The sequence below is a fragment of the Ciona robusta genome, chromosome 7 (genome assembly GCF_009617815.1).
Source record: "Ciona robusta chromosome 7, ASM961781v2".
Classification (NCBI taxonomy): Eukaryota; Metazoa; Chordata; class Ascidiacea; order Phlebobranchia; family Cionidae; genus Ciona; species Ciona robusta.
In genome coordinates, this window is record NC_143241.1 from 2,472,594 (window position 1) to 2,498,247 (window position 25,654).

Sequence of the window (25,654 nt, forward strand, 5' to 3'; positions counted from 1 at the left end):
TCGTAGTGTTCGTCAAATGTGCGTTTTCTAGACGATTTGGTAAAAAAATCCAAATTTTATTTCTATGTGCATAAAACACCGGTGGCGCTACGGTTTCTATAGAAACCGCGGCCTTCGTTCTAAACAATATTTTATTAAGTTTACAAATTAAAAAGCTTTTAATTATAGTTTGAAATGGATGCTACGAAGAAACCACTTCGAATTCCGCCGAGTTTTGGTGTTTACGCCGAGGAACATGGAATATTTGATATGTACAAAGTAAGCATATTTAATTTGTTTTTAACATTTATTCAATGTTAAAACGATTTTATCTCCTATTATTATTTATATTCCAGAGGCTATTATGTCAACTAATAATCGACAAACCTGTAGAGCCGCTTCAGTATTTGATAGATTGGTTAAAAAGAGATAACAGCAACAGTAAGTACAATAAACACTTGGCATTCCTGTACTAATATTGGGATTATCAGCTTTGACAAAATTTTCTTACTACAGTTTCAAAAATTGCTGTCATTGGGCCACCAGCCAGTGGAAAGAGTGGAATTGTAAGTATATGAATGAATCGTATACTTGGAAATGTATATAATTTATTGAGGCATCAGACCACAGATAAAAATGCCTTTCTTGTGTAAATTGTTTTGTAAAACACATTAACATTCGCACAACGGTGTCTTCTCTTTGGAATCTAGACATAATTAAAACTGCAAGCAGTAATTCAGTAATATAAAGACAAAACTGTACTCCTATTTTTTGTATTTTTATTTGGTTTTGTTGCAATGTCATCCTTTTTGATGTCCCACAAAATGGCGTAAAAACATTTTTAGCTATTTCTAATATTACAGTATGCTCAGTGGCAAAAAGAGCAAACTTAGAAACAATTCTGCTCCTAAAATTGCCTGTGTAATACACATAATTGAGACTGAGAGCACTGATACAATTATTGCTTTTAAAGCACATGCACCCAAATCTTAAAGCACATGCACCCAAATCAAAATCTGCAGCAACCAACTTACATAGTTAGTGTCATGAAAAATCCAATTGAAAGATTCTTCCAAAGCGTTTTAATACATCCCTTGTAAACAACAGAGCAAAGTAATGAGCAAGACAATCAACTCAGTTCACATCACATCTGATGTTTTACTTGATGATGAATTATCAGATGCTGCAAATGAAGCGAAGAAATTAATCAGTTCTTCCCAAGCTGTTACAGACAAATTATGGGTAATTGATCTATTATACCATAAGTTCCTGTGACCCCGTTTAGAAAGCATGGTACTTTTTATTAGTATCGTAACCTAGTGGTTACTGCTATTATCTATGGGTCAGAGGATTCCAGGTTCGGGGCTGTATACCCCCCTTGTTGTAAACATTTTTGTGTTTTTGGAAAAGCGAGTGATATAATGTCAGAGCTGGACCTATAGGTTGGGATAAATAAGTGATATACATTTAGTTATGAAGTGTTAAATTGTTTAAGGGTCCCACAATAGGTAAAAACAATCGCATGGGATAAATCATTGGTGTAATATTTTGTTTTTTACCTAAAATTCCTGCAATTTAAATGATTTAGAAGAAAATCTCCACACAAGGTAGGCTTACTGATAATCACGCTTGTAAATAAAATTGTAAAAGAAAATTTTTAATTATCTGCAACCAGTTGAACCAAATCTGTTTTATATTTTATAAGTTTTTTACTGCTCATTTTAATAAAGGCAATTTCTTAACTTAGGTTCAAATGATTGAGGAACGTCTGAAACGTAAAGATTGTCTACGTCGTGGGTTTGTGCTAGAGGGATTTCCCCAAAATAGAGAACAAGCCATCATGCTACAGGCCAATGGTTTAATGTTGAAACATCTTGGTAAGAATTTGATTCATACTGACTTTGGACGGTTGTTGTTTATATCTTTATATTTAAGATAATAAGGTTTACATTGTTGAAAGCCATTGATCCTGTTAAGCGATAAAAATGGAGTTTATAACTGTGCTTACAGTTTTGTATATTTGCAACACATTTTTTAAAGTAAAAAGTTCCGTGCAAAATGTGTATATTTCAAAGTATTTCTGGTAAAAAGGTACTTAAAAAATTGATTCAACAGAGGGTAGGCGAACTAAATGACAAATCTACTATTTTACCAAAAGTACACTGTTTAATCATTACATTATGCCTGGTAAAATCTGAAACAGGATTTTAATAGTTGTTACATTTTTGTCCAATTGGAACCTCGCCCCCTTGGCACAATAGTAAGCTGCACGCCTTCAACCTAGAGGTTACAGATTCAAGGCTCGATGCTGTGTCTTTGGGCAAGAAACTTACCAGCAATTGCTCCAACCCAATGATAACTTATAGTTTGTCTAAATTGCCAATCATATAAAAACATTACATAAAATATAGTTACATTTATGGTAACTTGAAGCGGGCACGAGGTGTATGAAACAGATTACCTGTGTTATTACGACTGTCTTTGCTCTGTCACACAAGAGTAAAATAAGTTACATTAATTCGTTCAATTTCCAAATCAAAAGTTTTAAATAAAAATTTATACCAACAATTTTCCAGTTGTTCTGGATGCTCCAAACACTGTGTTGGTTGAAAGGCAAGCTGGGAAACGAATTGATCCAACCACTGGAGACGTTTATCACACAACATTTGACTGGCCACAAGATTCAACTGTACAAGCTCGACTGCTTGTACCAGATGGAATATCAGAAACAGAAACTCGGGACAGATTGGTCAGTACTTGTTTTTTTTAAAAAATAACCCTTTAAAATTTTTTTGTGGGATCTATAATGACAATTTTTACATTATAAAAAAATCATGAAATTCTTACCTAGAAAATTACTTTTGTTGTACCTCCTGAGCAGACACGCGGTGTGTGAAACAGAATATCATAGTTATAACGACTGCCATGCAAGATAAACTACAATCATTCATCTTTCACTTAACAATGTTAGCATACTGAGATTATAGTTATTACTTAACGGTCACGCCTTTTATCCAAAACATTATTTCTTTCTTTTTTTATCAATAAGCGTGTTTTAACAACTGTTGTTTTATCGTTACAACCCGTCTTTTTGCTTTTATCAACTCTCTTGTTCTTCGTTATCGTGACCGAAGAGACGAAATAAATTTCATTCATTCATTCACTTTACTTATGAATTTATCATACTTATGTTTACAGAATGAATATTCTCGAAACATTGGTGGCGTGTTAGCCACTTACCCCCACATACACAAACTGATCAACGCTGATCAACCCAAAGCTGATGTCCTTGCCCAGGTAATTTATAAACTAAAATGAATACTTTTCTTTAAGTTTAAAACATCCTGGTGGTGCAGAATCAACTAACATGTACTTTTTCCCCTTGCAAACTACATAAAACAGTTTCACAGTAGCCAAGTTTACATTTTTACCAGAAGAGCTATTTAGTTTACATTACAATATGCGTAGTGGCAATAACAGCAGAATTTTTTAGTCCCCTGGAAGCAAATACAAAAAGGGACTCATTAAAAACGTCACCATTTTTGGACCTAACGATTTTGATTTTCATACCAATTGTATTAATATTACATACTAAAATAAACAACTTAAATTCTAGACAATATTTACAAAAAAAAAATTAATAAAGGTATTATCTATACATTCGTTAGACCTACAACTTTATAAACACACAACTACGAAGTGAAGCTCCCCACACACCCCGCATCGTGCTCATTGGAGCTACCGGTAGTGGCAAGAGTTGTATCGCTCAAAGATTGGCAACAAAGTATAAAATTGTAGACGGTAATCAACAAAAATTATTTAAAAATCCCTTCAAAAAGTTCTTTTATCTCTTTGGTTAAAGTGGGTAATAAAAAATACATGGGACTATACAAAGAAGACGGAAATTTTTTTCCGCTAGAGGCGGTAATTATTTAAATTAAAAAATACGGAAAAACGAACAAAACAGCACTACAAAGTGTTAATAAGTGTAAAACAAATTAATTAAATATTAAAAATACCTTTCTAAATACATAAAACACTAGTAAGAACATATTTCCCACATTAGGTCGGTTATATACGCTCTTTCGTTGTGTTTATTGTCGTCGAGTCTGTGGTGTAGTGGTCTGCGTGCGGTCGTAAACTCTCTTTGTTTCATTTTTACCGGGTTCGAGTCCCGCACAGTGGAATACTTTTTTATATTTTTTTCAAGTTTTTTTTGTTTGACGAGTTAGGGGCTAGGGGTTAGTGTTAGGGGTTAGGGGTTTATATCTTATGTGTATAAACCGTGAAACCAACTGCTCCCCATAAAATAGAGAAACGAATTTGTCATCGCCTCCTAGCGGAAAAAATTTTCCGTCTTCCATGTATAGCTCCATGTATAAAAAATTGTCAAAAACAAAAAAAAGTAGAGAAGAAGTGATTAAATGATATGAAATAATATTTATTAATGTTTATACTCCTTATAGGATAAAAAAATGTGAAATAAAAAGGGAATAGCCCATTACCCTAATACTTACTATCAACTCAATGGTTTTTAGTATCGTGTGGTACGCTGCTGAAGGAGCAAGTTGCAAATAATACAAAGATGGGAGAAGCTCTCCGTGAGTTTGTGAGCGGGGGAGAGAGGGTTCCAAACTCTCTCGTTACCAAAGTAGTTGCCGATCGACTGATGCAGCTCGACGCTTCCTCTAGGGGATGGGTGCTACACGGATACCCGCTTACAAGGGATCAAGCTGAAGTATGTTTGTATGGAATTGTTTAACCAATGCAGTAGCTTAACAGTTAGGTGCTTGTATTGAAACCATAGGATACTGGGTTCAATGCTTGACATTGATAGGCTAGGTCTTCTGACAAAGACCTCGACCATATACAAAGTGATTGTTTATTTTTCCAAGCTTAGTGGTTGATTTTAATGGTCTCGCTTTCAACGGATACCTTTGCATACAAGAATCTTGTCTTTTTAGTCTTGCTAGTATGAAAGCATTTGCAAAATGTGTAATTTCAAGAGTTAATATAGCAATAACACAGATGAATTTTGCACAGTTGTATTTTACTTTTCTCGCTTCTGTAACCTTTTTACATTCACTTTATAATTGAAATACATCTTAATCGTCAGGGCTTATTTGATGCTGGTTTGCAACCAAACAGAATTTACTTTTTTGACATCCCAGATGATTGTGTCATTGAAAGACTTTGCTACAGAATTACCGACCCTATCAGTGGAGAAAGGTTTGTGAAGTTTGCTTTTGTATCTTTGGCATTAAATTGAATGCATTGTTACTACATGAATGTAACCTATGGTGTGGCGGAACAGTTTTTGGACACGGTTGTTCTGTTTCATACACCTCATGCCTGCTTGCAATTTACCATGTATGTTACTTTGTGGGTGAATGTAATAAATGAATGTAACTTACTTTACCCTCGCGTGACCGGAAAACGACAGTCGTTATCACACAGGTTTAACACCTCGTGCCAGCTTAAGAGTTACCAAGTATGTTACTTTGTGGGTGATTATTTTTTTGGATTTTTTTATGTATGGCTGATAATTTGGACAACCCATTAGTGACCAGTTGGAGCAATTGCAGTTAAGTGTCTTCCCCAAGGACACATACGCCCACAATGGTAGCAGCGTCGAACCTTAAACCCATTACCTCCTGGTTACAGGCACGCGCACTAACCACTTTTGGTATTTTTTTAAATTTTTTGTATTGCTCATCACTTGGACAACCATTAGTGACCACTGGACATTATGAGTGTGTTTATGATACATTTGACATGACACTCAACTATAATTGTCCCAACCCAATAGTAACTACTGAGTTGTCCAAATTGTCAGCCATGCAGAAGGAAAAACACAATCACCTACAAAGTAACATACTTCTGGACAAGCGAAAAAATGTGACAAACATAATAATATATATCTTTCAACCACAGATACCATACATTGTACAACCCTCCAAGATCCAATGATGTCAAACAAAGGTGTCTTCAAAATTATAAAGACAGTCAGAACAACGTGAGGCAATTGCTGAACGAATATCATTCGTATGCTGAAGAGCTCACAGATTATTACTCAGAAGAAGGGGTAAGACCTTTTATTTACTTTTTCTTGATTATCATTTTTGCTTTGCAAACAAATTTTGTCATATCACATTTCTTTTGCGTTTCAGCTTTTTCTGTTGCAAATGGTTTTTACCAGTCATTATAAGTGCCCTGAAATTGTGTAAAGACCTTTTTATTCATTGTGTACAATTTTTGTTGACAAAGATATATTTGTCCTTCACATAACATCATAACCCAACACCATTTAAAATCCAATTATTTACATTACAATGTGATAAGTTCCATGCTGGCACGAGATATAAAACTGTCATGTTATAACAACCATTGTTGCATTGTCACAGAAGAATAAACAAGTTACTTTTATGCATTGTTTTTTCAGGCTCTTCGCATCAATGCAGATCAAGACCCGCAGACAGTATTCGAATACGTAGAAAGTACTTTGGTCAACCCATTACCAGGTCATCTGGGTCAAAAAGACGACTAACAACTCTCGTGCGAACATTTATTGGCAGTTAAACATAACAACGTAACAAATATGTACAAACTGTATTCCAAGAACATTTAATAAACTTTTCAACTTGGGATGTTTTATGTTCAAGCCTCGATTTGTTCCGGATAACATGACAGATCAAGACTGATTACCCGACTTGAAATGCAGCCGTCAATTTGCTGTAATTGTAATGTTTATAAAAGATGCTTTTATAGTAAGGTTTTATTGTGACCTTTAAGAAACTGACATATATTAGTCTTTATTTTGTCTGGTATAAATTGTTGCCAATTGATTTGTGGTGCTATATACTTAGATGTTAAACAATTTTTTACCAAATCTGACTAGGTTCATAACCTATTTAATATAATTGAAAATACAGTCTGCTTTAGGATAACAATGTGTGAGTCTAAAAGAAAGTTAGTATTTGTCTTCAATATAGTACAAAAGTAGGACTAGTACAGTAATAAGAATGATTTTCAAAAAGAATTAAATCATAAAATGATGCTTTTTGCATGGCTAGCACGAGTTATTACTTTATAGATATAGTAGGGTGGAAGAAGATGGGACAGCTTTTCATTCTAATTTCACTTCCAATTTGATAGTAAACAAAGAACATTCAAAGAATTATAAAACCGTATCCTCACGACTTCCACAGACCGTTGTTAATTATTTAAAACACAATCAGGGTATTTGGATATCATGTGTTAAAGGTGTCCCATCTTACCCCACCCTACTATACGACACATAATAGAGCCCAGTGTCCCAATCGGCCCCCCATGTTACAACCCAAAAATTGTCATACAGCACACAGATTAATAACCAATGCCAGTCTAAAGTAAATATCAGTATTAGGTTACCTGAGGATAAATACCAACTAACGCATCAACCCTGTTGTAGAATTCCTCCTTTAGTGATATCACGATACATTGGACTCGGTTTGACATTTGTTTGATATATTCCGCTACTTTACCAATGTTTGTGTTGTCTGAAATAAAAAAATTAAAAGAAGAAAAAAATGTGTTTATAGAGTTCACACTATATATATTAGGGTGGGGAAAGATGGGGCACCTTTAGCACGGAATATCAAAATACCCTGATTGTGTTTTAAACAATCAAACAGTCAATGGGAGTTATTTTAATTTATTGAAATATATTTGTTACCAAATGGAATGAAAAAATAGAATGAAGAGGTTTCCTATCTTTTCCCAACCTATTATAATTATCTATAAATTAAAAAAATCACCCAAACAGTTACATATGCGGTAATTTAAAAGCGGGCACAAGGTATATGAAACAGAACACCCATGTTATAACGACTGTCGTTGCCCCACCACGTGATTTAATAAATTACATTCATTCAAGTTTTAAAATATACCATTTACCTAAAGCAGCATCTATCTCATCCAACACAAAGAAAGGCGAAGGTTGATAATCATGAATGGCAAATATAAGAGCGAGGGCAGCAACAGTTTTTTCACCACCAGATAAATTATCCATCGGTCGAAATCGCTTTCCTGGTGCTACGCAGTTGTAGGTAATACCTGGGGAAAATAGTTGAAAGAAAATTAAATAGCAATGTATATAAATATATAAATATATATATATATAGTACTGTGGGGTAAGATGGAACATTATCCCATATTTCCTATTCATTTTAACAACCAAGAACGCCCTTTTAGAATATGGGTAGTGGCGCAGCCAGAAAAAAAATAAGGGTGGGGGGGGATTCAATAAAAAAAAATTTAAAAATATTATTTTTTAAATTTTGCTTTTAACTAATCTTTTTGGGAGGGGGTTTAAAGGGGGGTCGCGACACCCTAAACCCCCCTGGCTGCGCCACTGAATATGGGTAATAATATAATTATGTAATCATCCTTTGTTTACTACCAATTGGAACGATAAAAGAGAATGAACCATCGGCCATCTTGCCTCAACTTTAATACTAAGAGATATTGAGATAAGTTTGATATTTTAACAAATATTTTAGTGACTTGCAATTTCCTGTTAGGCAGTGACATATCAAACATGCTTGTTAAATGAATGCAGTGTACAGAATGTTGGCACTTGTCTGTGACATTTAAAAAATTATAAATACAATTTTTTGAAAGTATTGCCTTATAGGAAAAGTTAATTAATTTGAAGTACTGAGAATAAATAGCTAAATGCAAAAATTTGAATTACATTTGCTTAATAACTTGTGGCCCAACCTTACCTTTATATGACCCAAGTTGCAGCTGATATATAAATAACCTAAATACAATTACAGCTTCATACCTTCCAAATATGGTTCTTCTGTATTCTCTGGTCCTAGAAAAGCCTGTGCACTATTATTTCTTGATAAATCTTTGTAAATGTCATCAATTTTAGTTGCCACATAATCGAAGCATTGGTTGAAGTGTTCCACACGCTTCTTTTTAACCATCTCAAAATCCTTGAACACATAAAAAAAATTTTTTTTCTGCTACCAGGCGTGGTATAAATAATATGGTAGGGCGGGGGAAGATGGAACACCTTTTTATTCTATTTTTCCATCCCATTCGTTCTTAAACAAAGAAAATTCAAAGAAATATAAAAGCGTTTTTCACAGCTGCCATACACAGTTGTTAATTATTTAAGACACGATCAGGATATTATGTACCAAAGGTGACCCGTCTTACCCCACCCTACTATATAGTATTGGCTCATCTGGTGTAAAAACGTAGTGTACTTCCAACTGCCATAATGTCCCTGATGAAGTCTCGCCGAATGGCAGACAAAAGTTGGAAATACACTACGTTTTTATACCGCATGAGCCACTAAAATATTATTGACATAAAAACAATTTAAGAAAATATACAATGATTTGGAGACCAAACCATCTTGCACTTTTGCTTTTGTGTTTTAATACTGTACAGTAAGGTTAATGCCATTTTTTTCTAACGCCTTTTAAACAATTAAAACTGTTGATTTAGAGTGGTAAGGATATGATTACTGTTATTTAATTCTAAAAAAAAATATTTTTTTATTCCTACCAAATGGGACGAAAAAAGAATAAACCATCTTACCCAACCTAAATTTTTTTTGCAAAATTAAACATTTAAGCCAAATATTTATCCAGGAATGACTGACCACCACTTAATTTAACAGCCTTAAAATTTAGGCCAGCTTGAAGCCTTAGCTTTTCGAAGATATTCAAAAAGTAACTGATACTCAAACTCGCATTACCTGTCTGTGTTTACGTGCCCGTTTCCTGTAGCTGTCGAACTGATCCTTCGATTCATGATATTGTCGCTTAACTTCATCAAGATGAGAGAGTGCTTTCATGTTCGGGGCAACGAATCGTTGAATTGTTGATGATAAATCATTCATGCGCGACTGCAAGCGTTCTCCTTCACGCTTCACTTCATCAAGCTCTAAATTCTAAACATTGGAAAAAAAACGCAATTATTTTTTAAAAATTTTATTGAATAAAATCACAATTAATTTTTAGTTACTTTTTTTCTATAAAAACCAGTAAAAACTAGTACAAAAAATAAAGAAAAAATTAGGTATAGTTTGTGTTACCCGTAAATCAGATGATAGTTTTCGATAATCAAGCTCCAACTTTGCTTCTTTATCATAAACGGCGCTTGTGCTTTGACTTAATGCATTGCTGGATTCGGATAAATGTTCCTGCAATTTTTAGACAAATTTGTAATCAGGAGGTTTCCTCCAGAAGTTAAAAATAAAGAAAGTAGAAGAAAAGGCATGAACCTATTTCAAGTTGAGTGTAAAGCTTTTTTATTATTATATTAAACTAACGAATAAAAATGTTCCCGAGCTCAGTGTCCAAGCCAGCATATATGTATTGTTATAGGTTATAGTTTTTTTTCAGCACTGCAGTTGTACACCTTAAAACAGTTTGTCACTGTTGTTAGGTATTTGTACAAACAAGCGAGTTTAATTTATATTACATTCCCCATATTATACAATAAGGTTTTCTCATGACGGCTATGAGTATAACTGCATTTTAATAAAGTCACCACAGATTTTTGTTAAAATTTAATTTTTTTGGGGGTGTCAAAGGGGGGGTCGCGACACCCTAAACCCTTCTGGCTGCGCTACTGTACATGGAAATTTTAAAAGTGCACACATGGAAATTTCAAATGCAAAAAAAGACGACTCACCGATTCATCAATGTCGTCCATCGTTCCTCTTTTCATTGGAAGAGGAATATCTTCCATCTTACATTGCTGGAGGAGGGAGTGTTTTTGTTCCCTCTTCTGTTCAATCTTTAACTCCTGAGATGTGATCACCTTTTGGAACTGAGCCATTTCCTGTAAGCAAAACATTAAAAAGTTTTTCAGAATTTTTAACCTTTTTAAAAAATTTCCCCTCATAATTTTCTTTTTAAATATACTAAATTAATATTTTTTTAAACAACCAAAAATTTAATTTTAGCCACTTTATTCATATTTTGAGAAATACAAGTTTTTAACATTTTGTAGTTTTACCACCAGACATATGTTTATGATCTCAAATAAATTTGCTCCATATCATTTGAAAAGTGTTGCCACAGTACAATTTTAACCAGAGCAAATGAATAATTTAAGCCACAGAATCACTCCTTAATTTAATTAATATAACTTAATCTGTATTTTTCAGGTTACATATAATATAGGCTCTTTATAGCCAATTGAATGAAATTTAAAAAATTACTTTTTCCGCACTTTGTTTTATTGTTGTAAAAAGTATTTTTCCACACAAAACAAAAAAACAACAAAAAAGAAATTATTTATTAAATAAATCCATTTAGCCAATGCAATTTGCAGAGTACAATGCAATTTTATTCTTTCAAAAAATCCCAAAATACAAAATTTAATATATATATATATATATATATTACCTTATTGAGTTTCCCAAGGTCTTTTCTCACATCTTCAATCTCCGTTGTCTTCTCGTCACAATCTCGTCTCTTCTGTATTTTCTTTGACTTTACTTCTTGAAGAGCATTTTCAGTCTCTTGGATTAACTGAGGAAAAGTTTTACACATAATGCAAAATCTTTACATGTTTCAAGCCAGTGGTTATTAAGTTAAGCGTCAAAACGGCCTGGTGCTTATTTAAGTTTAAAAAGTATGACACGCTAGTAAATTTTGAAAAATTGTGAAGCTTTTTTATAAATTTTTAATATAACAAAAACAAAAAATAAAAACAAAATAAAGAATAGTTTAAAAGAGACAACTATTTTTTCTCCAAAATAGTTTTTAAAATTACCTTCATTGCTTTTTTCTCTTCCTCTTTATGATGGCTTATATTTGCTTCATCATTTTTAATCATTTCTCTCCATTTCTCCACATTCTGATTTGTATCGAGCGAGTTCTCATATTCCAATTGGTTTGTTACACGAGATTTCTGGTTATCGAATTCCAACCTGGATAAGGAGGTACGATTTAAGTAGCGGCAGATAGAGAGAAGGGGAAATCGCCCACTAATGATTTTAATTTTTTGAGTTGTTTCCAATGTTTAAATTTTATTTTTATTATTTATTAGATTTAAACATATATAATTATTTGATTGTTTAAAAAACATAGTTACAATGACTAGTTTTTGTTTTAGAAGGTTTAGTCATTGCCACTAGATAAAACAACAACACTTGGATACAATGCTTAACGGAATAGAAAAGTCACGAATATTGCTCCAACCCATTGATAGCCACAAAATAAATAGCTAAATAGCTACAGTAACATGTTATGGTATAAAATAATATGGTAAAAATATGGTAATTAGATGGTAAAACAGTCACATATGCTGTAACTCAAAAGCAGGCAAGAGAGTTGTATGAAACAAACCACCCATGGTATGCTAATTGTCCTTATCAGTTTACCCAATACATTTTAAAAAACAATGGATGTTTCAATGTCTAATATCAGAATAATGTAATTTTTTTGATTAATTAATATTTCATCCATATATTATTTAGAAGTCACCTCTTTTTCAAAGTCTCCTGTTGTCTTCTTAATTCTCTCTCCTCGTAAACACGAATGTTTGGAACACCAATGAGAACGCAGAAGTTTCGGAACACTTGATCTTCAACCTTGGGCAAGAAATACGAAACTGTTACCATTGTATATTTAAACCTAAAGCACACAATGCTACACAACAATGCACTCACACGCCCCTAAACAAATAATAAAAACTGTTTACAACGCTAAAAATGTTGACTAGTTAGTCACACAAACCTGTGAAATAAATTTTACTTATTAAATTTAACATTCACTGATTAACGCAGTAAAAAAATGCCCGCCCAGCCACCCCAGGTTTGGTGCCTCTGCTTTACACCAGGGCTTCGAACTTTAAAAAAACCAGAGCCGGAATTATAGTGGTACAGTAAATACGGAAAGTATAATTTAGACACAAAGTACTGCATATATCGTACATTCGTACTATTAGGTAAAGAGTCCCGAAAAATTTTGGGAGATTTGAACTGGTTGCAAGAGTAAATACTAATTTACAGGAATAGGAAAAAAAAGTGAAACTGCAAACTAACTTACTAAGACTAGTAAATGTTTAAAACAAGCATAAAACACATACCCATTGTTTTCCAATAACTGTAATGTGCCTAAAACACATTTCCATAACTGGTAAATACTTAAAATAAGGTTAAAACACATTCCCGTATTTCCATAAATTAGTATTACCCGTCACAAGAAAAAGTTTGAGTAGCCCCGCTTTACACTTACTTCATTCATGCTCGCTCGGAAACAATTTATCTCTCCTTCTCTTGTTCTCATTCTCTCTTCTATCTCCATGAAACGAGGCTCAAAACCTTGCAGGAGACGATCCAATTCTTCAATTTTCTGCAACGAAAATTTAAAGTGTTAATTTATGGGTACTGGGTTGGGGTTAAATGGAAGGTTTAACATTTATACAAGCATGTTTTTTAACTTGCAATATGATTTTTCTTACAAAGTTTATAATGTAGAATGAAAATATAGTTATATACAAAACTTATTATTTGAATAAATATGTATTTTTATTATTCACTTGTTTACTCTTGCAGCAGACAGAGACTTAAAAGCTTATGCAGGTGAAGATATGTTACAGTTTTAATTGCAAGCGAACACTCAAAATGAATTAAATTAATGTACAGCGATATGAGTAAGGTTCCACTCATAGTTGCAAACCTTGGAAATCCAGCATCTCATTGATTAATGTGGTGACTTTAGTATATTTTGGCTCCGCTCATTTGTGTAGACATTTAACGGTAGGATAAAGGACAAGGTGTAAAAATACTAAAATAGGGTGTCAAAATATATGATGTCACCCTTGTTTTAAAATTGAAACACGACCGCCTAGCACAGCGCTTCTTAAACTGGGATAAATTCCTGGTAATTAGAGGGTAAATGAGCTACCAATCAAAATCCATATCAATTGACGGGACAGAAAAATTGTGCCAATTGAAGTACTTTACAAGATATTGAACAACTCGTTTCCAAAAAGCAATTGCATCCGTCGCATTAAATATAACTGATGTAATTAGTGTTTTTCGCCTTTTAATAAATGAGCGCCATATTACATATTAGGGTAAAACTGATAAGCACCTTTGTTAAAAGGGTAAACCAAACAGAAAAGTTTAGGAACTATTGGCCTAGCGTTAAGGGTATGTTCATGGAAAAGAACATTGTGACATGATTACACATCGACTTGTGGCAACTACCTCTTTGTGTTCCTTCATGTTCCCCTTCTCCGTGTTATCAAGATCATTTTGAGAGTATTTGATCCGGTTTTGTAATCCTCCAATTTGACTGATGATGTTTTTAAGATCTGCTTCTTTTCTCTTTTTCTTCATTTCTGAAAGAATAGAGACAATATTAGAAACTGAAACTGTTTTGCATAACTTTCCCCATATGTTGTTTAAACACAGCGTAAACTTAATCTGTTAACTACTCCGGTTCAAATTTACAGGAAATTTTAACTTTGAAAATACAGCAGGTACATCGGATACCTATTACTTTATGAGAGACCTATTTAAAAAATTATAATTTTTTGTGTATTACTAAACGTTACTAAAACGATGATTTAGGTTTTAAATTAAAACCTCAAACTATTTATATTGTTCAAAAATGGCCTTAAATTTATACTACATTATGACATCTTGTCCAAGTTATAATACACCGACCTTGTTTCAATTCCTCTGTCAGTTTTTCCTTCTTAGATTGCAGAATATCCAAAACTTTTTCGTCCCAGCGCTGAGCTTTCCTCTTTAAATCAGTTGCACCACCCGAAATAACTCCCGATTTTTGGAACAAAGTCCCATCCAGGGCCACAGCCTGTGTTTAATGAGAAAGATTAATGAATGCCTTGGGTAACAGGGCAATAGTTAATTCTAATTGGTGAATATAGATAAGCTTGATTAAGTTGTGTTTGGTAAAAATGGGGGGAAAGAAGTAGTTGAGCGAAAAAAAGTTTTCAGTTGCTTGTTTTTGTTATTGAATCTTATGGTTATCGATTTGTTTAATAATTGTTAAAAGACCTTTTTTATAAAAGAAAATAAATAGTAAAATTAAGCAAATATTATGGACTATGGTAATAACAATAATTTTTTGTATTTTCAAATTACTTTTAGGAATGCATGACATGCTGATTAGTAAGGTGCAAGAAGAAATTCATACAGGTACAGGTATGATTGTAGAAACAAACTGAAAACAGTTAAATTACCAGGAGATATAAGATTAGTATGTGCTAATGTGCTTCATAAATATTTTGAAGAAAAGATTTTTAAGTACATATATATATATATATTAATGCACGTTATGTTGTGTCAAGTTAATTAGCAATTCAAGCCATGCAAGATATATATTAAATTTAAAATAAAATACAGAATAAGCAATGTGTTGTAGTATTTTTTGAGCAAGTACAATTTGATATAATTTTTAATGAATTGGAACACCAGAAAGCGAAACACAAGAAGAGAGAATTAGACAAACAGTTTAATTGCAAGACGTTCCTTCGTGCGACATTAATTATTTGGGTGAAATAGAGGCCTACATTCCTATATCCCAACACTACAGTGTACAATATGGTAAAATTGATCACAATGTTAATAATGTGACATGCGATGTTACACACCCCACACCATGCAGTAATCCATACAACATGCTATAAACTAAACCTGGTTTCTTCTTTGAACATCTGAGCCTCCAAAACCATCCTTTAGCATTAGAAAGTAAAAAAAAACGCAGTAATACAAAAATTAAAATAGATTAAACCTTAAATTTAACTAAAATTGCCTATGAATCATTGCCCTAGACCAGAGCTTTGACATTTCGCATTCAATGCAAAATGCCACTGCAAATTTAGAGAGTGCTAACTTCTATACATTAATATATATAAAGCAATATGAGCATTAAACATAGGCCAATTTAAAAAAGAGACATTTAAAATACTCTTACATTTTATAAGCAAGATACAAACACTTAAACGCACCTTATGTTTTTGTACTTGACCAAACGCAACTTTTCTCGCATCTTCAGCGCTTTCACACACAAGCGAGTTACCGCAAGTGAATTGTAAAGCTTTTTTAATAGCAGGCAAGTCATATTTTATGACGTCTATCACAAGTTTCACCCCGTTTGGCTCTCTGTGTAAAAAGATAATGAAAAAGTAAATTAATTAATTTCATTTCCCATATTGTTTATGTAGAAGAATCTATCGTGTTCAGATTTGGTGTATGAATGAAATTTCTTCCCTCTTTTAAATTATATGAAACATATCATAGGGTCCTGAATGGCCGAGGTCCTACACGTACATATACAAGTCATGGGACATTGGGTTGAGGGTCGCATCGGTTCATTACCCATATCATAGGATTTACCCTTTATAAAAATCCCCTACTTTTCCGACAGGCTAGAATATGCTGTTTATATTACTTTCTATCAGATCTTGTTTTAAACTTAAATTACAATGTGTGTAAGTTCAAGACTTTAGCTTTTTTGCAATTCGTTGCTTGCGTGAGAGCAAATTCACATTAAAAGAATACTAATTAAAGAGAAAGCCACGCTGACTGGTCTCTTTATCTTTTAGTAGCTTCACTTTTTTCATGTTTAATATTTTTTGCTCTCGCGTGCAACAATTATAGCAATAGCATAAGGCTCGGCGCTTGGCCCAGTTTTCAGCTGAGCGTCGAGTGTGAAAAAAGGAGACGCTTGGGCACGAGCTTTTAAGTTCGGGCTCGGCACTATTGGAAACAATATTTAAGTTGCATGAGCTTAAGTTACTTTAATCTGCTCTTAAGAGTTGAAAAACTTACCTAATGGTTCTAAGCTGTTCGTTCGTTGGTTTTGCATCAATATAATCCAAAGGCAGGAAAGTCTCAGGTTCCGCACATTGTTCCTTCATATATTGAATGCAATCTCTTGCTGTCTTTTCAGAGTCACACACGATAGCATACATGTATTTCCCAAGCACCTTGGTGATGGCTATCTTGTAGCGATTGTGGATTGGCTCACATAGATCTAATACACGTCCATACTGTTGGAAATGTTAAATACAATTAAGTTAAACTAATTTAATAATATTTATGGTCATGTACTTTTGGGCAGTAAAAAAGAAAAAAAATATTAACTGGTAACCTGTTCAACTTTTTAAATAATTCAAGTTACAAAAAATATCAAATACAAATTTTATTAAACACAATATATATATACATACACTGCCGCAGCCAGGGGCAGTTTGGGGGGTCGCGACCCCTCCATTTTCAACCAAATAAAAAAATAATAAAAAAATTGTTTGGAAATTTAATTGATTAAAACTCCCCCTTATTTTTTTTCTTGCTTTTTCTGGCTACAAATAAATTAAAACACTTTTGGAAATAATAACTTTTATAAACAAACTGCACCCACCACTCCAGGGAAAAGTCTGCGAAGAGTTTCAAGCAATTCGAGTCGACGTTTTTGCCTCGAGCTCTCGGTCCGATCCACTTTTGCATCTCCTTGCTTCTTCATCACTTCCTCTAACTCGATGTTGATCTCACGAATTCTCTCGAACGAACTTTGAACCTGGGAGGAACAGGTGATGATTTGTGAATGAAATATTTGATGTTGAATTAAAATAGCATCATAGGCAGTGCTGCAGCAAGAACCCCCTTTTATGGATTAAAAAAGACGCCCTAAACCCCTAAAGCCCCTAGCTATGCCACTGGTCAAAAGCGGAATGTTTAACAAGGTTTCCTATATTCGTCAGCTATGAGTCTGCATTTCAGTACTTTTTTGCAAAAGCTTTTATTCAAAAATAAAAGGTGTTACTCCTATAAAAAGTAAAAATCAGTTTTTTTATGTCAATACAGACACACAATTAATAGCCATGAAATTAAAAACCATAAGGAATAGCTCCAATTAATAAGCCATGATGTACTTCCTCACCAACATAAAATAAAAATTGCGCGCTTTTATATATAACATTACAACCTACACAAACAATCCACTAAACATGACGTACCTGCTTTTCTAAATCCACCTTCAGTTTCTTATGTTCCTGTAGTGTGGTATGACTTGTTTCAATGTAATCTTTCAACTTATCAACTCGGGACTTTGATTCTTCAAGTTCCTTTTTCTTCTGTTTCTGTTGGGACCATAACTCGCTCTTTTTACGGCGCTCAGCATCCAACCTAAGAAGAAATATAACATTTTTTTACATAAACATATTAACGTAGGCACCAAACCTGGGGTGGCAGAATTGACAGGTATACCCTGAAATTTTCAACATTGCGCTACCCAATACATATTACAATCAATAAGTTTAATTTGTTTCATAGAAATAATAATAATAAGAGTACCCACATTGCATAACATTTAATCAAATTATGACAGTTTTAAACTGCTCTCTTGGTAGACAGTTTCAAACAGTATTAACTGCTTACTTTGGCTATATTTTATATGAATGTTGGTGAGGTGCTCATTGTTGTAAATAAGCAGATGTAAATGTTAAACAAATCCTTGTATTTTAAATCCAAGCTTACTTCTCTTGGTCAGTTTGTTGTTCTCGCTGAAGTTTCTCAATCTCTGTATTGAGAGCAGTTGATCGTTTAGCTGCTTCCTCTTTCAACCTGTTGTACTCTGTGATCTGAGATTCTTCAAGTTCTAAGTCACGACCCTCGGTTTGGCTCTCTAGCTCCACCTAAAAAAAATCACACAAAAAAGTCATACAATCAAAAAAAGGTTTGTTTTGTATTTATTAAAATATAAAAGGTGTGAAAACTAAATCGAAAATTTACCATCATTTTGGTTTTCAACAGACAGATAGGCTATTGTAATTCTGAAGCAGTAAAGCCACAGAAAATGATAAAGACAACACCAAGCACTATCGAAACCATTAGAAAAAAAGTCCCAAAATTTTACATACATTTAGGGATGCACATTACAGATTTTCGAATCTATGAGATTCGAAACCATTTGTATCCGAATCTAATTACGGGATTCGGTATTCTGTTTAATGATGTCATCACAGGTCATCTCATATACTATATTAACAATTTTTAAAACTTATCAATTTTGAAAAAAAATATTTTTGTGTTTGTGGGACTTTTAAGAGTAAACGTTTCGCAACGTCTTTTCATAGCCTGCTATACGTTTCATGACGCAAAAACTACCCAATAGTACAATTTTTGATAATTTTACAGCTCATGATCCAACAAGGCTGCTATGAAAGAGTCAATAAACTGACTTTTGTGGGTAAAATTATTTTTTTCCTATAAATATAAAAAGATTCGAAATTCTAGATTCGGAATTCTAGATTTGAAATAAAGTATTCTAGGATATCCTAGAATACCCAATTATTCTGTAATGTGCATCCCTACATACATTACAACAAAAGTTTAATCAAAAACACAGTTTATTACTTAAAAACAAAATTTTAGAATTTTCCCACAACAACCCTACCTGTCCATCAAACTCTTTTCTTCTTTCCTCAATTTCTTGCAGTTGTTTCTGTAGATCTTCTATCACATGCATGTGACTCTCGTGTCGATTCTCAGCTGTACGCAACGATTTCTTCGCAGATTCAACTTTCTTCATCACAAAGTTGGTGTTTTCTTTCGCCTTTTAAAACAATGTTTTTAGGTGGGTAGGTTAATAGCATGCATTAGAGTCAGGTGTCATGGTATTAAAATTAAAATATAACTTTGAGAAGAACTGAGTACAGTTTGTATAGGGGTGAATTTTTGTAACATCATTTAAATTGTATATTAATAGCTCCTCACATAAAGCAACTCAGTAAGCAAGTGACTAACAACTAAATAAAATCACTAAAAAAATTTGTTATATATGGGTAAAATCTGATACCTGGCTACAACATAAATGCAATGAAACCTGGGACTTTAGCCACAGAGCCACAGTTGGCCCATTTTTTAACTTACTGAAGCTTGAATTTACAGTGTAGAAATTAAGTCCACCACATTAAATCATAATAAAAACACAAAATAAACATATTTACTTAAAGGTAAAAAAAAATCATCGAATAGGCTACTATGAATGCGCCTAACTAAACCAAAACTGACAAATTTGTGACTTTGCGTCACCTTTTTTGAAGTTCTAATTCAGGTAAAAAAATGACCTAATTTCGCTTGGATATGGTTTAGATTTATTTTCTACAATGTGGTCCACTTGGTAAAATATGGGCCTATATTTCTACCAAGTACCTTAATATACATTGGACGTTTCCTATTTAACTCCGTTTCCTTCTCCTGAATCGCCCTTTCAAGAGCGGAGAGTTCTCTCATCATCTTCCCTTGCTCCTGCTTCTTCCTCTTTATCTCCTCCTCGTACTTCTCGCGCTTCCTTATATGGTGGCGAATGTCTTTGTTCTTTGTCTGTTATAAGAACAAAAGATCATATTTTTATATTAAGAGCATTTATTAGTGCTATGTCTTGTATACAAAGAAATTTCATATTATACAAGCCATACTCATTATTGTGTTTACTGTCTAGGGGAATTCTGTGGTTATTTAGCCGCAAATTTCTATAAAACAAATACAACTTTTGGTTATAATGTTTACTATATAATACAGTGCAGAATAATTTACTGCAAAGTTCTTTCCCCAGAGTATGCTAAAGCAGCAGCCCAGTTAAAAGAAGAGGGATCTGAGGTTAAACTTGGCATGGATGATGTAACAGTAGAAACTGAACTTGGAACGAAATTCAAGTTTCGGGTTACCCTCAGTGGCGCAGCCAGGGGGGTTTAGGGGGTCATTGTTTTTTTGTGAAACATTTTTTGATAAAACCCGCCCCCCCCTTACCTTTTTTCTGGCTGCGCCACTGATTACCCTACTCTTAAATTCTTCAAGAGCGGTACACCACTCGAATATTGAGGTGAAAGGCAAGCAGCAGATAACGTAAGTTGGTTGAAAAAAATAATCCAGCAGGGCCTGCCTAGCGTCCCCCTATGTTTGCCAATGCACTTACATCAGCTTCTGCTCGTATGGCTTCAATCTCCTTCTCATTATAGAAGAGTTTGAAGAGCATCAGTTGGAGTCGGAGGTTGGAATAATCATCTCTCAACTTACGATATTTATCAGCTTCGTCTTTTTCCTGTTTCGCTTCCTTCCTTTCAGCAGCAATACCTTAAAAACAAAATTATTTTGATTTTACCGTTTCGCATTAGAAAACACCAACAAATAAAGGTTATATGCTAAACATACCAAAAAGCGATTTTTGATTTTAAATAGGGATATTGCTAGGTACAGATAAAATATCATATCTACCTTTTTTCCTGTGAAAGGAATATTGTGTTTCTTGCTCTGCTTTGCTCATTTCCGACTTTGCTTTTTCATATTCCTCTTTAAATTCACCCGACCCACTGATCTCCTCAAATAACTGGGTTCGCTCTTTTGGGTTTTTCATTGCTATTGATTCAACTTGACCCTGAATAATTGTAATCGTAAAGAATTAGCTAAAGGTAACCCATATCATAAAGAACAGTTGGTTTGGAGCAAATTCCGATAAGTGTCTTGCCAAGGCCACATACGCTCACAATAGTAGCAGCTACAAGCCTTGAACCAATTACCTCTGGGTTTTTCGCAGACCCAGTAACCATTATGCATCAGCGCCAGACAGAAATTAATAACTTAAGTTTATTTACTTGTATAGTTTGTAGGGATGTGCTGAAGTTGAAAAAGCTCGGGTTCGCCGAGCGCCGAGCTTCAACGAAAAGCTCGGCACGAGCCCGAACCCGAGCATCTATGACGTCATTAAGGAGAAAGGCTTACGAGAATGCGTTCCTATTCAGTGGAAAAGCGCCGCTAATCAAAATAATACAGGGCACGTGGTTTGCGGTTAAAAAGACGTCTGGTTTCGTCATTTCCAGTTATGCGAATTTTAAAATTTATATAAAAAAGTATTTAATTAAAAATTATTTATAACTGATGCAGCCAGTGTGGCAACCAGCGCGTTCAAAAGGCCGCGATATAAACACTTTAGATATTGATCTTGCATCTATTCTACTTTATGCGGTAAATTAGGAACAATATTACATTGTTTATACTAAATGAGAAACGTCTTTTTAATGAATGAAACATTGGTGTAAGAAAGTTTTACGCATGTTCATCGTGGATAATGTAACGATTATTTACGTCAGAATAACTTTGATAAACCATTACGATTGTTACATTACAAACGAGATTGTTATAAAACAATCGTGTTTTGTTCGCTTCCATACGATCAGTAGTTTTTGTATTTTTTGTTTCTGATGATTAGTTTAAATCCAGGTAAATCGCGATTATGTGAATTTTAATTGATGCAAATATAATAGCGAGGAGCGACGCTATCAGTAAATTGGAACCAACAGAGATTGTAATATGATATTACAAAGTATCGTCCCGGTCGAGCTTGGATAGAGGCCAAAAAACATCGTTTGATGGCACCGCACGAGAACCGGAGATTTATTACGTCATTTTTAACGAGAATAAATTCACAACGATTGCTTCGTTTGTTAGGTGGAATCTATGCTACCGCACGCGTCTCCCTTTATTTCCACGCCGGCGCAGAGCGTAAAAAATGTGATGCTCATACACGATGTTTCGATCTTGTGTTTGGTTGGGCAGTGGGCACATTCCTCAAGGTTGTTATATTATGAAACTTCATAGTTAATAGTTATGTTGTAATAGGACAAGTAACGTAACAATTGAATAAAAAAATGTTGCAATTCCTAGTGAAAGAATGTAATATTGAATGCAACGCGTGTATTAGCACTTTCTGTCTAGGTGCGTGTTAGCGGAAATGGGGCCTGTCATGATAACAAAACAGCCCCCCTGGTTGCAGCAGTTTATTATTTCAATATAAAGATATGGAGACATTGGGCGATCGTGTAATTTGACACCGGCTGTAATTTGATACCGGCAAATTCGCTGACATTGAGATTCGTTACTTGCGAGAGAGCAATTTCACAACGAAAAAAATAATTAAAGAGAAAGCCACGCTGACTTGTCTCGTTATCTTTAAGTAGCTTTTTTCATTTTAAATATTTTTCACTCTCGCGTGCAACATTATAGCAATAGCATTAGGCTCGGCGCTCGGCCCAGATTTCAGCCGAGCGCCGAGCGTCAAAAAAGGAGACGCTCGGGCACGAGCTTTTGAGTTCGGGCTCGGCTCGGCACATCCCTAATAGTTTGATTACATTTAACACTTACTTGGAAGACAAGAAAGTTTTTCACTTTAATAAAAATATTGATTTTTTCCATCTCTTTGTTGTACTCTGCGTGTGTCACCACTTTATCATTGATACGATTCTCAGCGGAAGTTCCTTTGATTATTCTGAACAAGAAAAAAGTCCTTACCTAATGGTAATAAAACTTTTATTCTGCACTTTAACACAAGGTCAAAATTGTCTTTCACTCTTTGCAGAAAATAAAAGTTAATGGTAGCTTGGTAGGCAATGCTTTAAAAGACATCTTTGTAGAGGAATTGAGCCTCATATTACTGGCCTACCTATTTAAATAAAATTGAAGGATTGTTGTAAATTGTATATTATATCCAATCGTAAAATTTGCCACAGATGTCTATAATTAATTTTAAGAATTAATTTGTGCTGTTTATTTAATATGGAAGCTGCCTTGGTTAGCTTTAATGCTAGATAAATCGACCCCCATAAACATAATTTTACCTCGTAAATTCTGTCTTTTCTCCATTTGAATTACAATAAGTAGCAGTAACTCTAGCCCGTGTAGATATTGGTCGACCAATCGGAGCTCCGTGAATTAAATCTGATAATTTCTTCACTCGTAAACTGCTCGTCTTCTCACCAAGGACAAAACTGATGGCGTCCATAAGGTTGGACTTTCCTGGAATCAAATAAACAAATATATACTGTCCGAGAGCGAAAATGTTTTAACAAAACTGTGTGTAGATTTACCAGAATAGAAAGTAAATAATGAGGGCTGGGATAGTTTTTTTTATGCTGGTATTTTTAATTTTACCAATCTTTTTTGTGCATTTTATAAGCAGTAGTAATTAGATTCAGTAGTAATTTATCAAAATGTGCTATTTTTTTAACCAGAAAAATTGCGCAAATTTTGGGGAAAAAAACAGACAAAAAGGCAAATTAAGTTTTTTTCCAAGATTTTTTATGGGGGGTGCTGGGCTGAAAAGCTGGTATACCATGTCTCCTTTTTACGCTCAGCACTCAGCTGAAAAATAAAGCCAAGCCCCAAACCTTATGCTAATATAATTTTGCACACGGAAGCAAAAAATATTAAAAATGAAAAAAGTGAAGCAACCAATAAATAACAAAACTAGCCAGCATGGTGTTTCCGGTAAATATTTTTTGTTTGTTGTGAATTAGCTTTCTGGAAATTAACGAATCGCAGCGTCAGCGAATGTGCTTGTATATAATTTCATCATGTATCAAATTCACAAGTGTCCAATGTTTTCCTATCTCATTTTTTATAAAAAAAAACATAATTTCATACAAAGGACAAAACATAACCAAATTTCATACAAAGGACAAAACATAACCAAAATTTTCATGCGTTCATAACCAAAATTTTATAGACAAAATTATGCGTAAAGATTTTACAAACAGAATTGTGTACACCTGGCATTCTGTGCAGAATGCCTATAGTAACTTTTTTGAAAAACCTACTTTTAATAATTAACTTAGAGAAATAAGAGTTTCACTCGAACACAATGTATACCTGATCCATTTGGTCCAATTATAGCAGTGAACTTTTTGAATGGGATTAGAATTTTCCCACGATAAGATTTGAAGTTTTCAACTTCAATACTTTCAAGATAATTCATGGTCAAAACCTGAGGAATGTAATGTTTAATAATGTTATAAAATAAAAACAACAATGCACATAGTTATAAACTAATTACCTAGACATTTCATTTGCATTTATTATATAAATGCAAATAATAAATCTCTAAACTGAAATTCTAAATGTTTTAGCATTAATAAACAACTCTTGCTTCAACAGGAATAACAAATTTAACTTTTAGCAGCAATCTGTATTTTCATAATAAGGAGAGGAGACCATGTAATAATAATAAAAGCATTCGAAACGACCACACAAATACCCATGATAAAAACTGATAAAAATTTAAAGGGCATGCTTATATACTATAATATTGCATAGGAATGTTCTAAAAGAGAAACTAAACCCCACGAACAGTAATTATGATTTAAATATAGAATAAATTTACCTTTTTAAGTTTCCCCTTTGCTCTTGTTTTGATCAAACAAATAATGCTAAGTTGTGGCGGGAAATATTTTGGTATATTCGACAATTTTAAGTGGCGAAACTACTATTACAATTTTAGCTTGTTTTCAGATTAAAATATTCGATTTTATTATTGTAATATACCAATAACCAATGTATTGTAACGTATTCTCTGTTGTAACGTATATTTTTGTTGTAACGTATTCTTTGTTGTGTCTGTGTGCGCATTGAGTTGCATCTAGCGGATATCCGGGTTCTGTACAGTCTGGAATCCGAATTCCGAATAACCTTAGTTTTTCTCGGTCATTATATTTTGGATACGCTAGCGGGCGGTACGTTATAAACCGCAGCCGAAAATACCAATCGAATAAAGCTTTAATTGTGACAAACTTGTTACAGTATTTTATGCTTGTATACCCAAAGATTTAAAACCACTGAAGGAGATGAATAAAC

General features: G+C 33.7%; 2 protein-coding genes across 2 annotated transcripts; one reads left to right on the forward strand and one right to left on the reverse strand.

Annotated features, from left to right (window-relative positions):
• Positions 1–80: 80 nt before the first annotated feature.
• LOC149733696 (adenylate kinase 8-like) lies at positions 81–6,640 on the forward strand. Its single transcript, XM_089882046.1, has 12 exons — positions 81–258; positions 336–420; positions 496–545; positions 1,087–1,221; positions 1,727–1,856; positions 2,556–2,728; positions 3,178–3,276; positions 3,648–3,780; positions 4,518–4,717; positions 5,096–5,208; positions 5,914–6,064; positions 6,422–6,640. Exons 1-12 carry the CDS (start codon positions 175–177, stop codon positions 6,524–6,526), a joined length of 1,458 nt encoding a protein of 485 aa, XP_089738172.1. The 5' UTR covers positions 81–174; the 3' UTR covers positions 6,527–6,640.
• Positions 6,531–25,324, reverse strand: LOC149733697 (structural maintenance of chromosomes protein 1A-like). The gene is made up of 27 exons (XM_089882045.1): positions 25,185–25,324; positions 24,674–24,788; positions 23,644–23,821; positions 23,171–23,294; positions 21,248–21,407; positions 20,949–21,106; positions 20,186–20,356; positions 19,428–19,586; positions 18,509–18,666; positions 17,989–18,157; positions 17,394–17,549; positions 16,802–17,022; positions 15,979–16,132; positions 15,665–15,703; positions 14,672–14,822; positions 14,210–14,343; positions 13,233–13,349; positions 12,480–12,586; positions 11,767–11,923; positions 11,397–11,522; positions 10,678–10,827; positions 10,076–10,183; positions 9,737–9,931; positions 8,807–8,963; positions 7,915–8,073; positions 7,390–7,517; positions 6,531–6,711 (listed from the first exon to the last, which is right to left on the reverse strand). Exons 2-27 carry the CDS (start codon positions 24,777–24,779, stop codon positions 6,637–6,639), a joined length of 3,717 nt encoding a protein of 1,238 aa, XP_089738171.1. The 5' UTR covers positions 24,780–24,788; positions 25,185–25,324; the 3' UTR covers positions 6,531–6,636.
• Between the last annotated feature and the right edge of the window lie 330 nt (positions 25,325–25,654).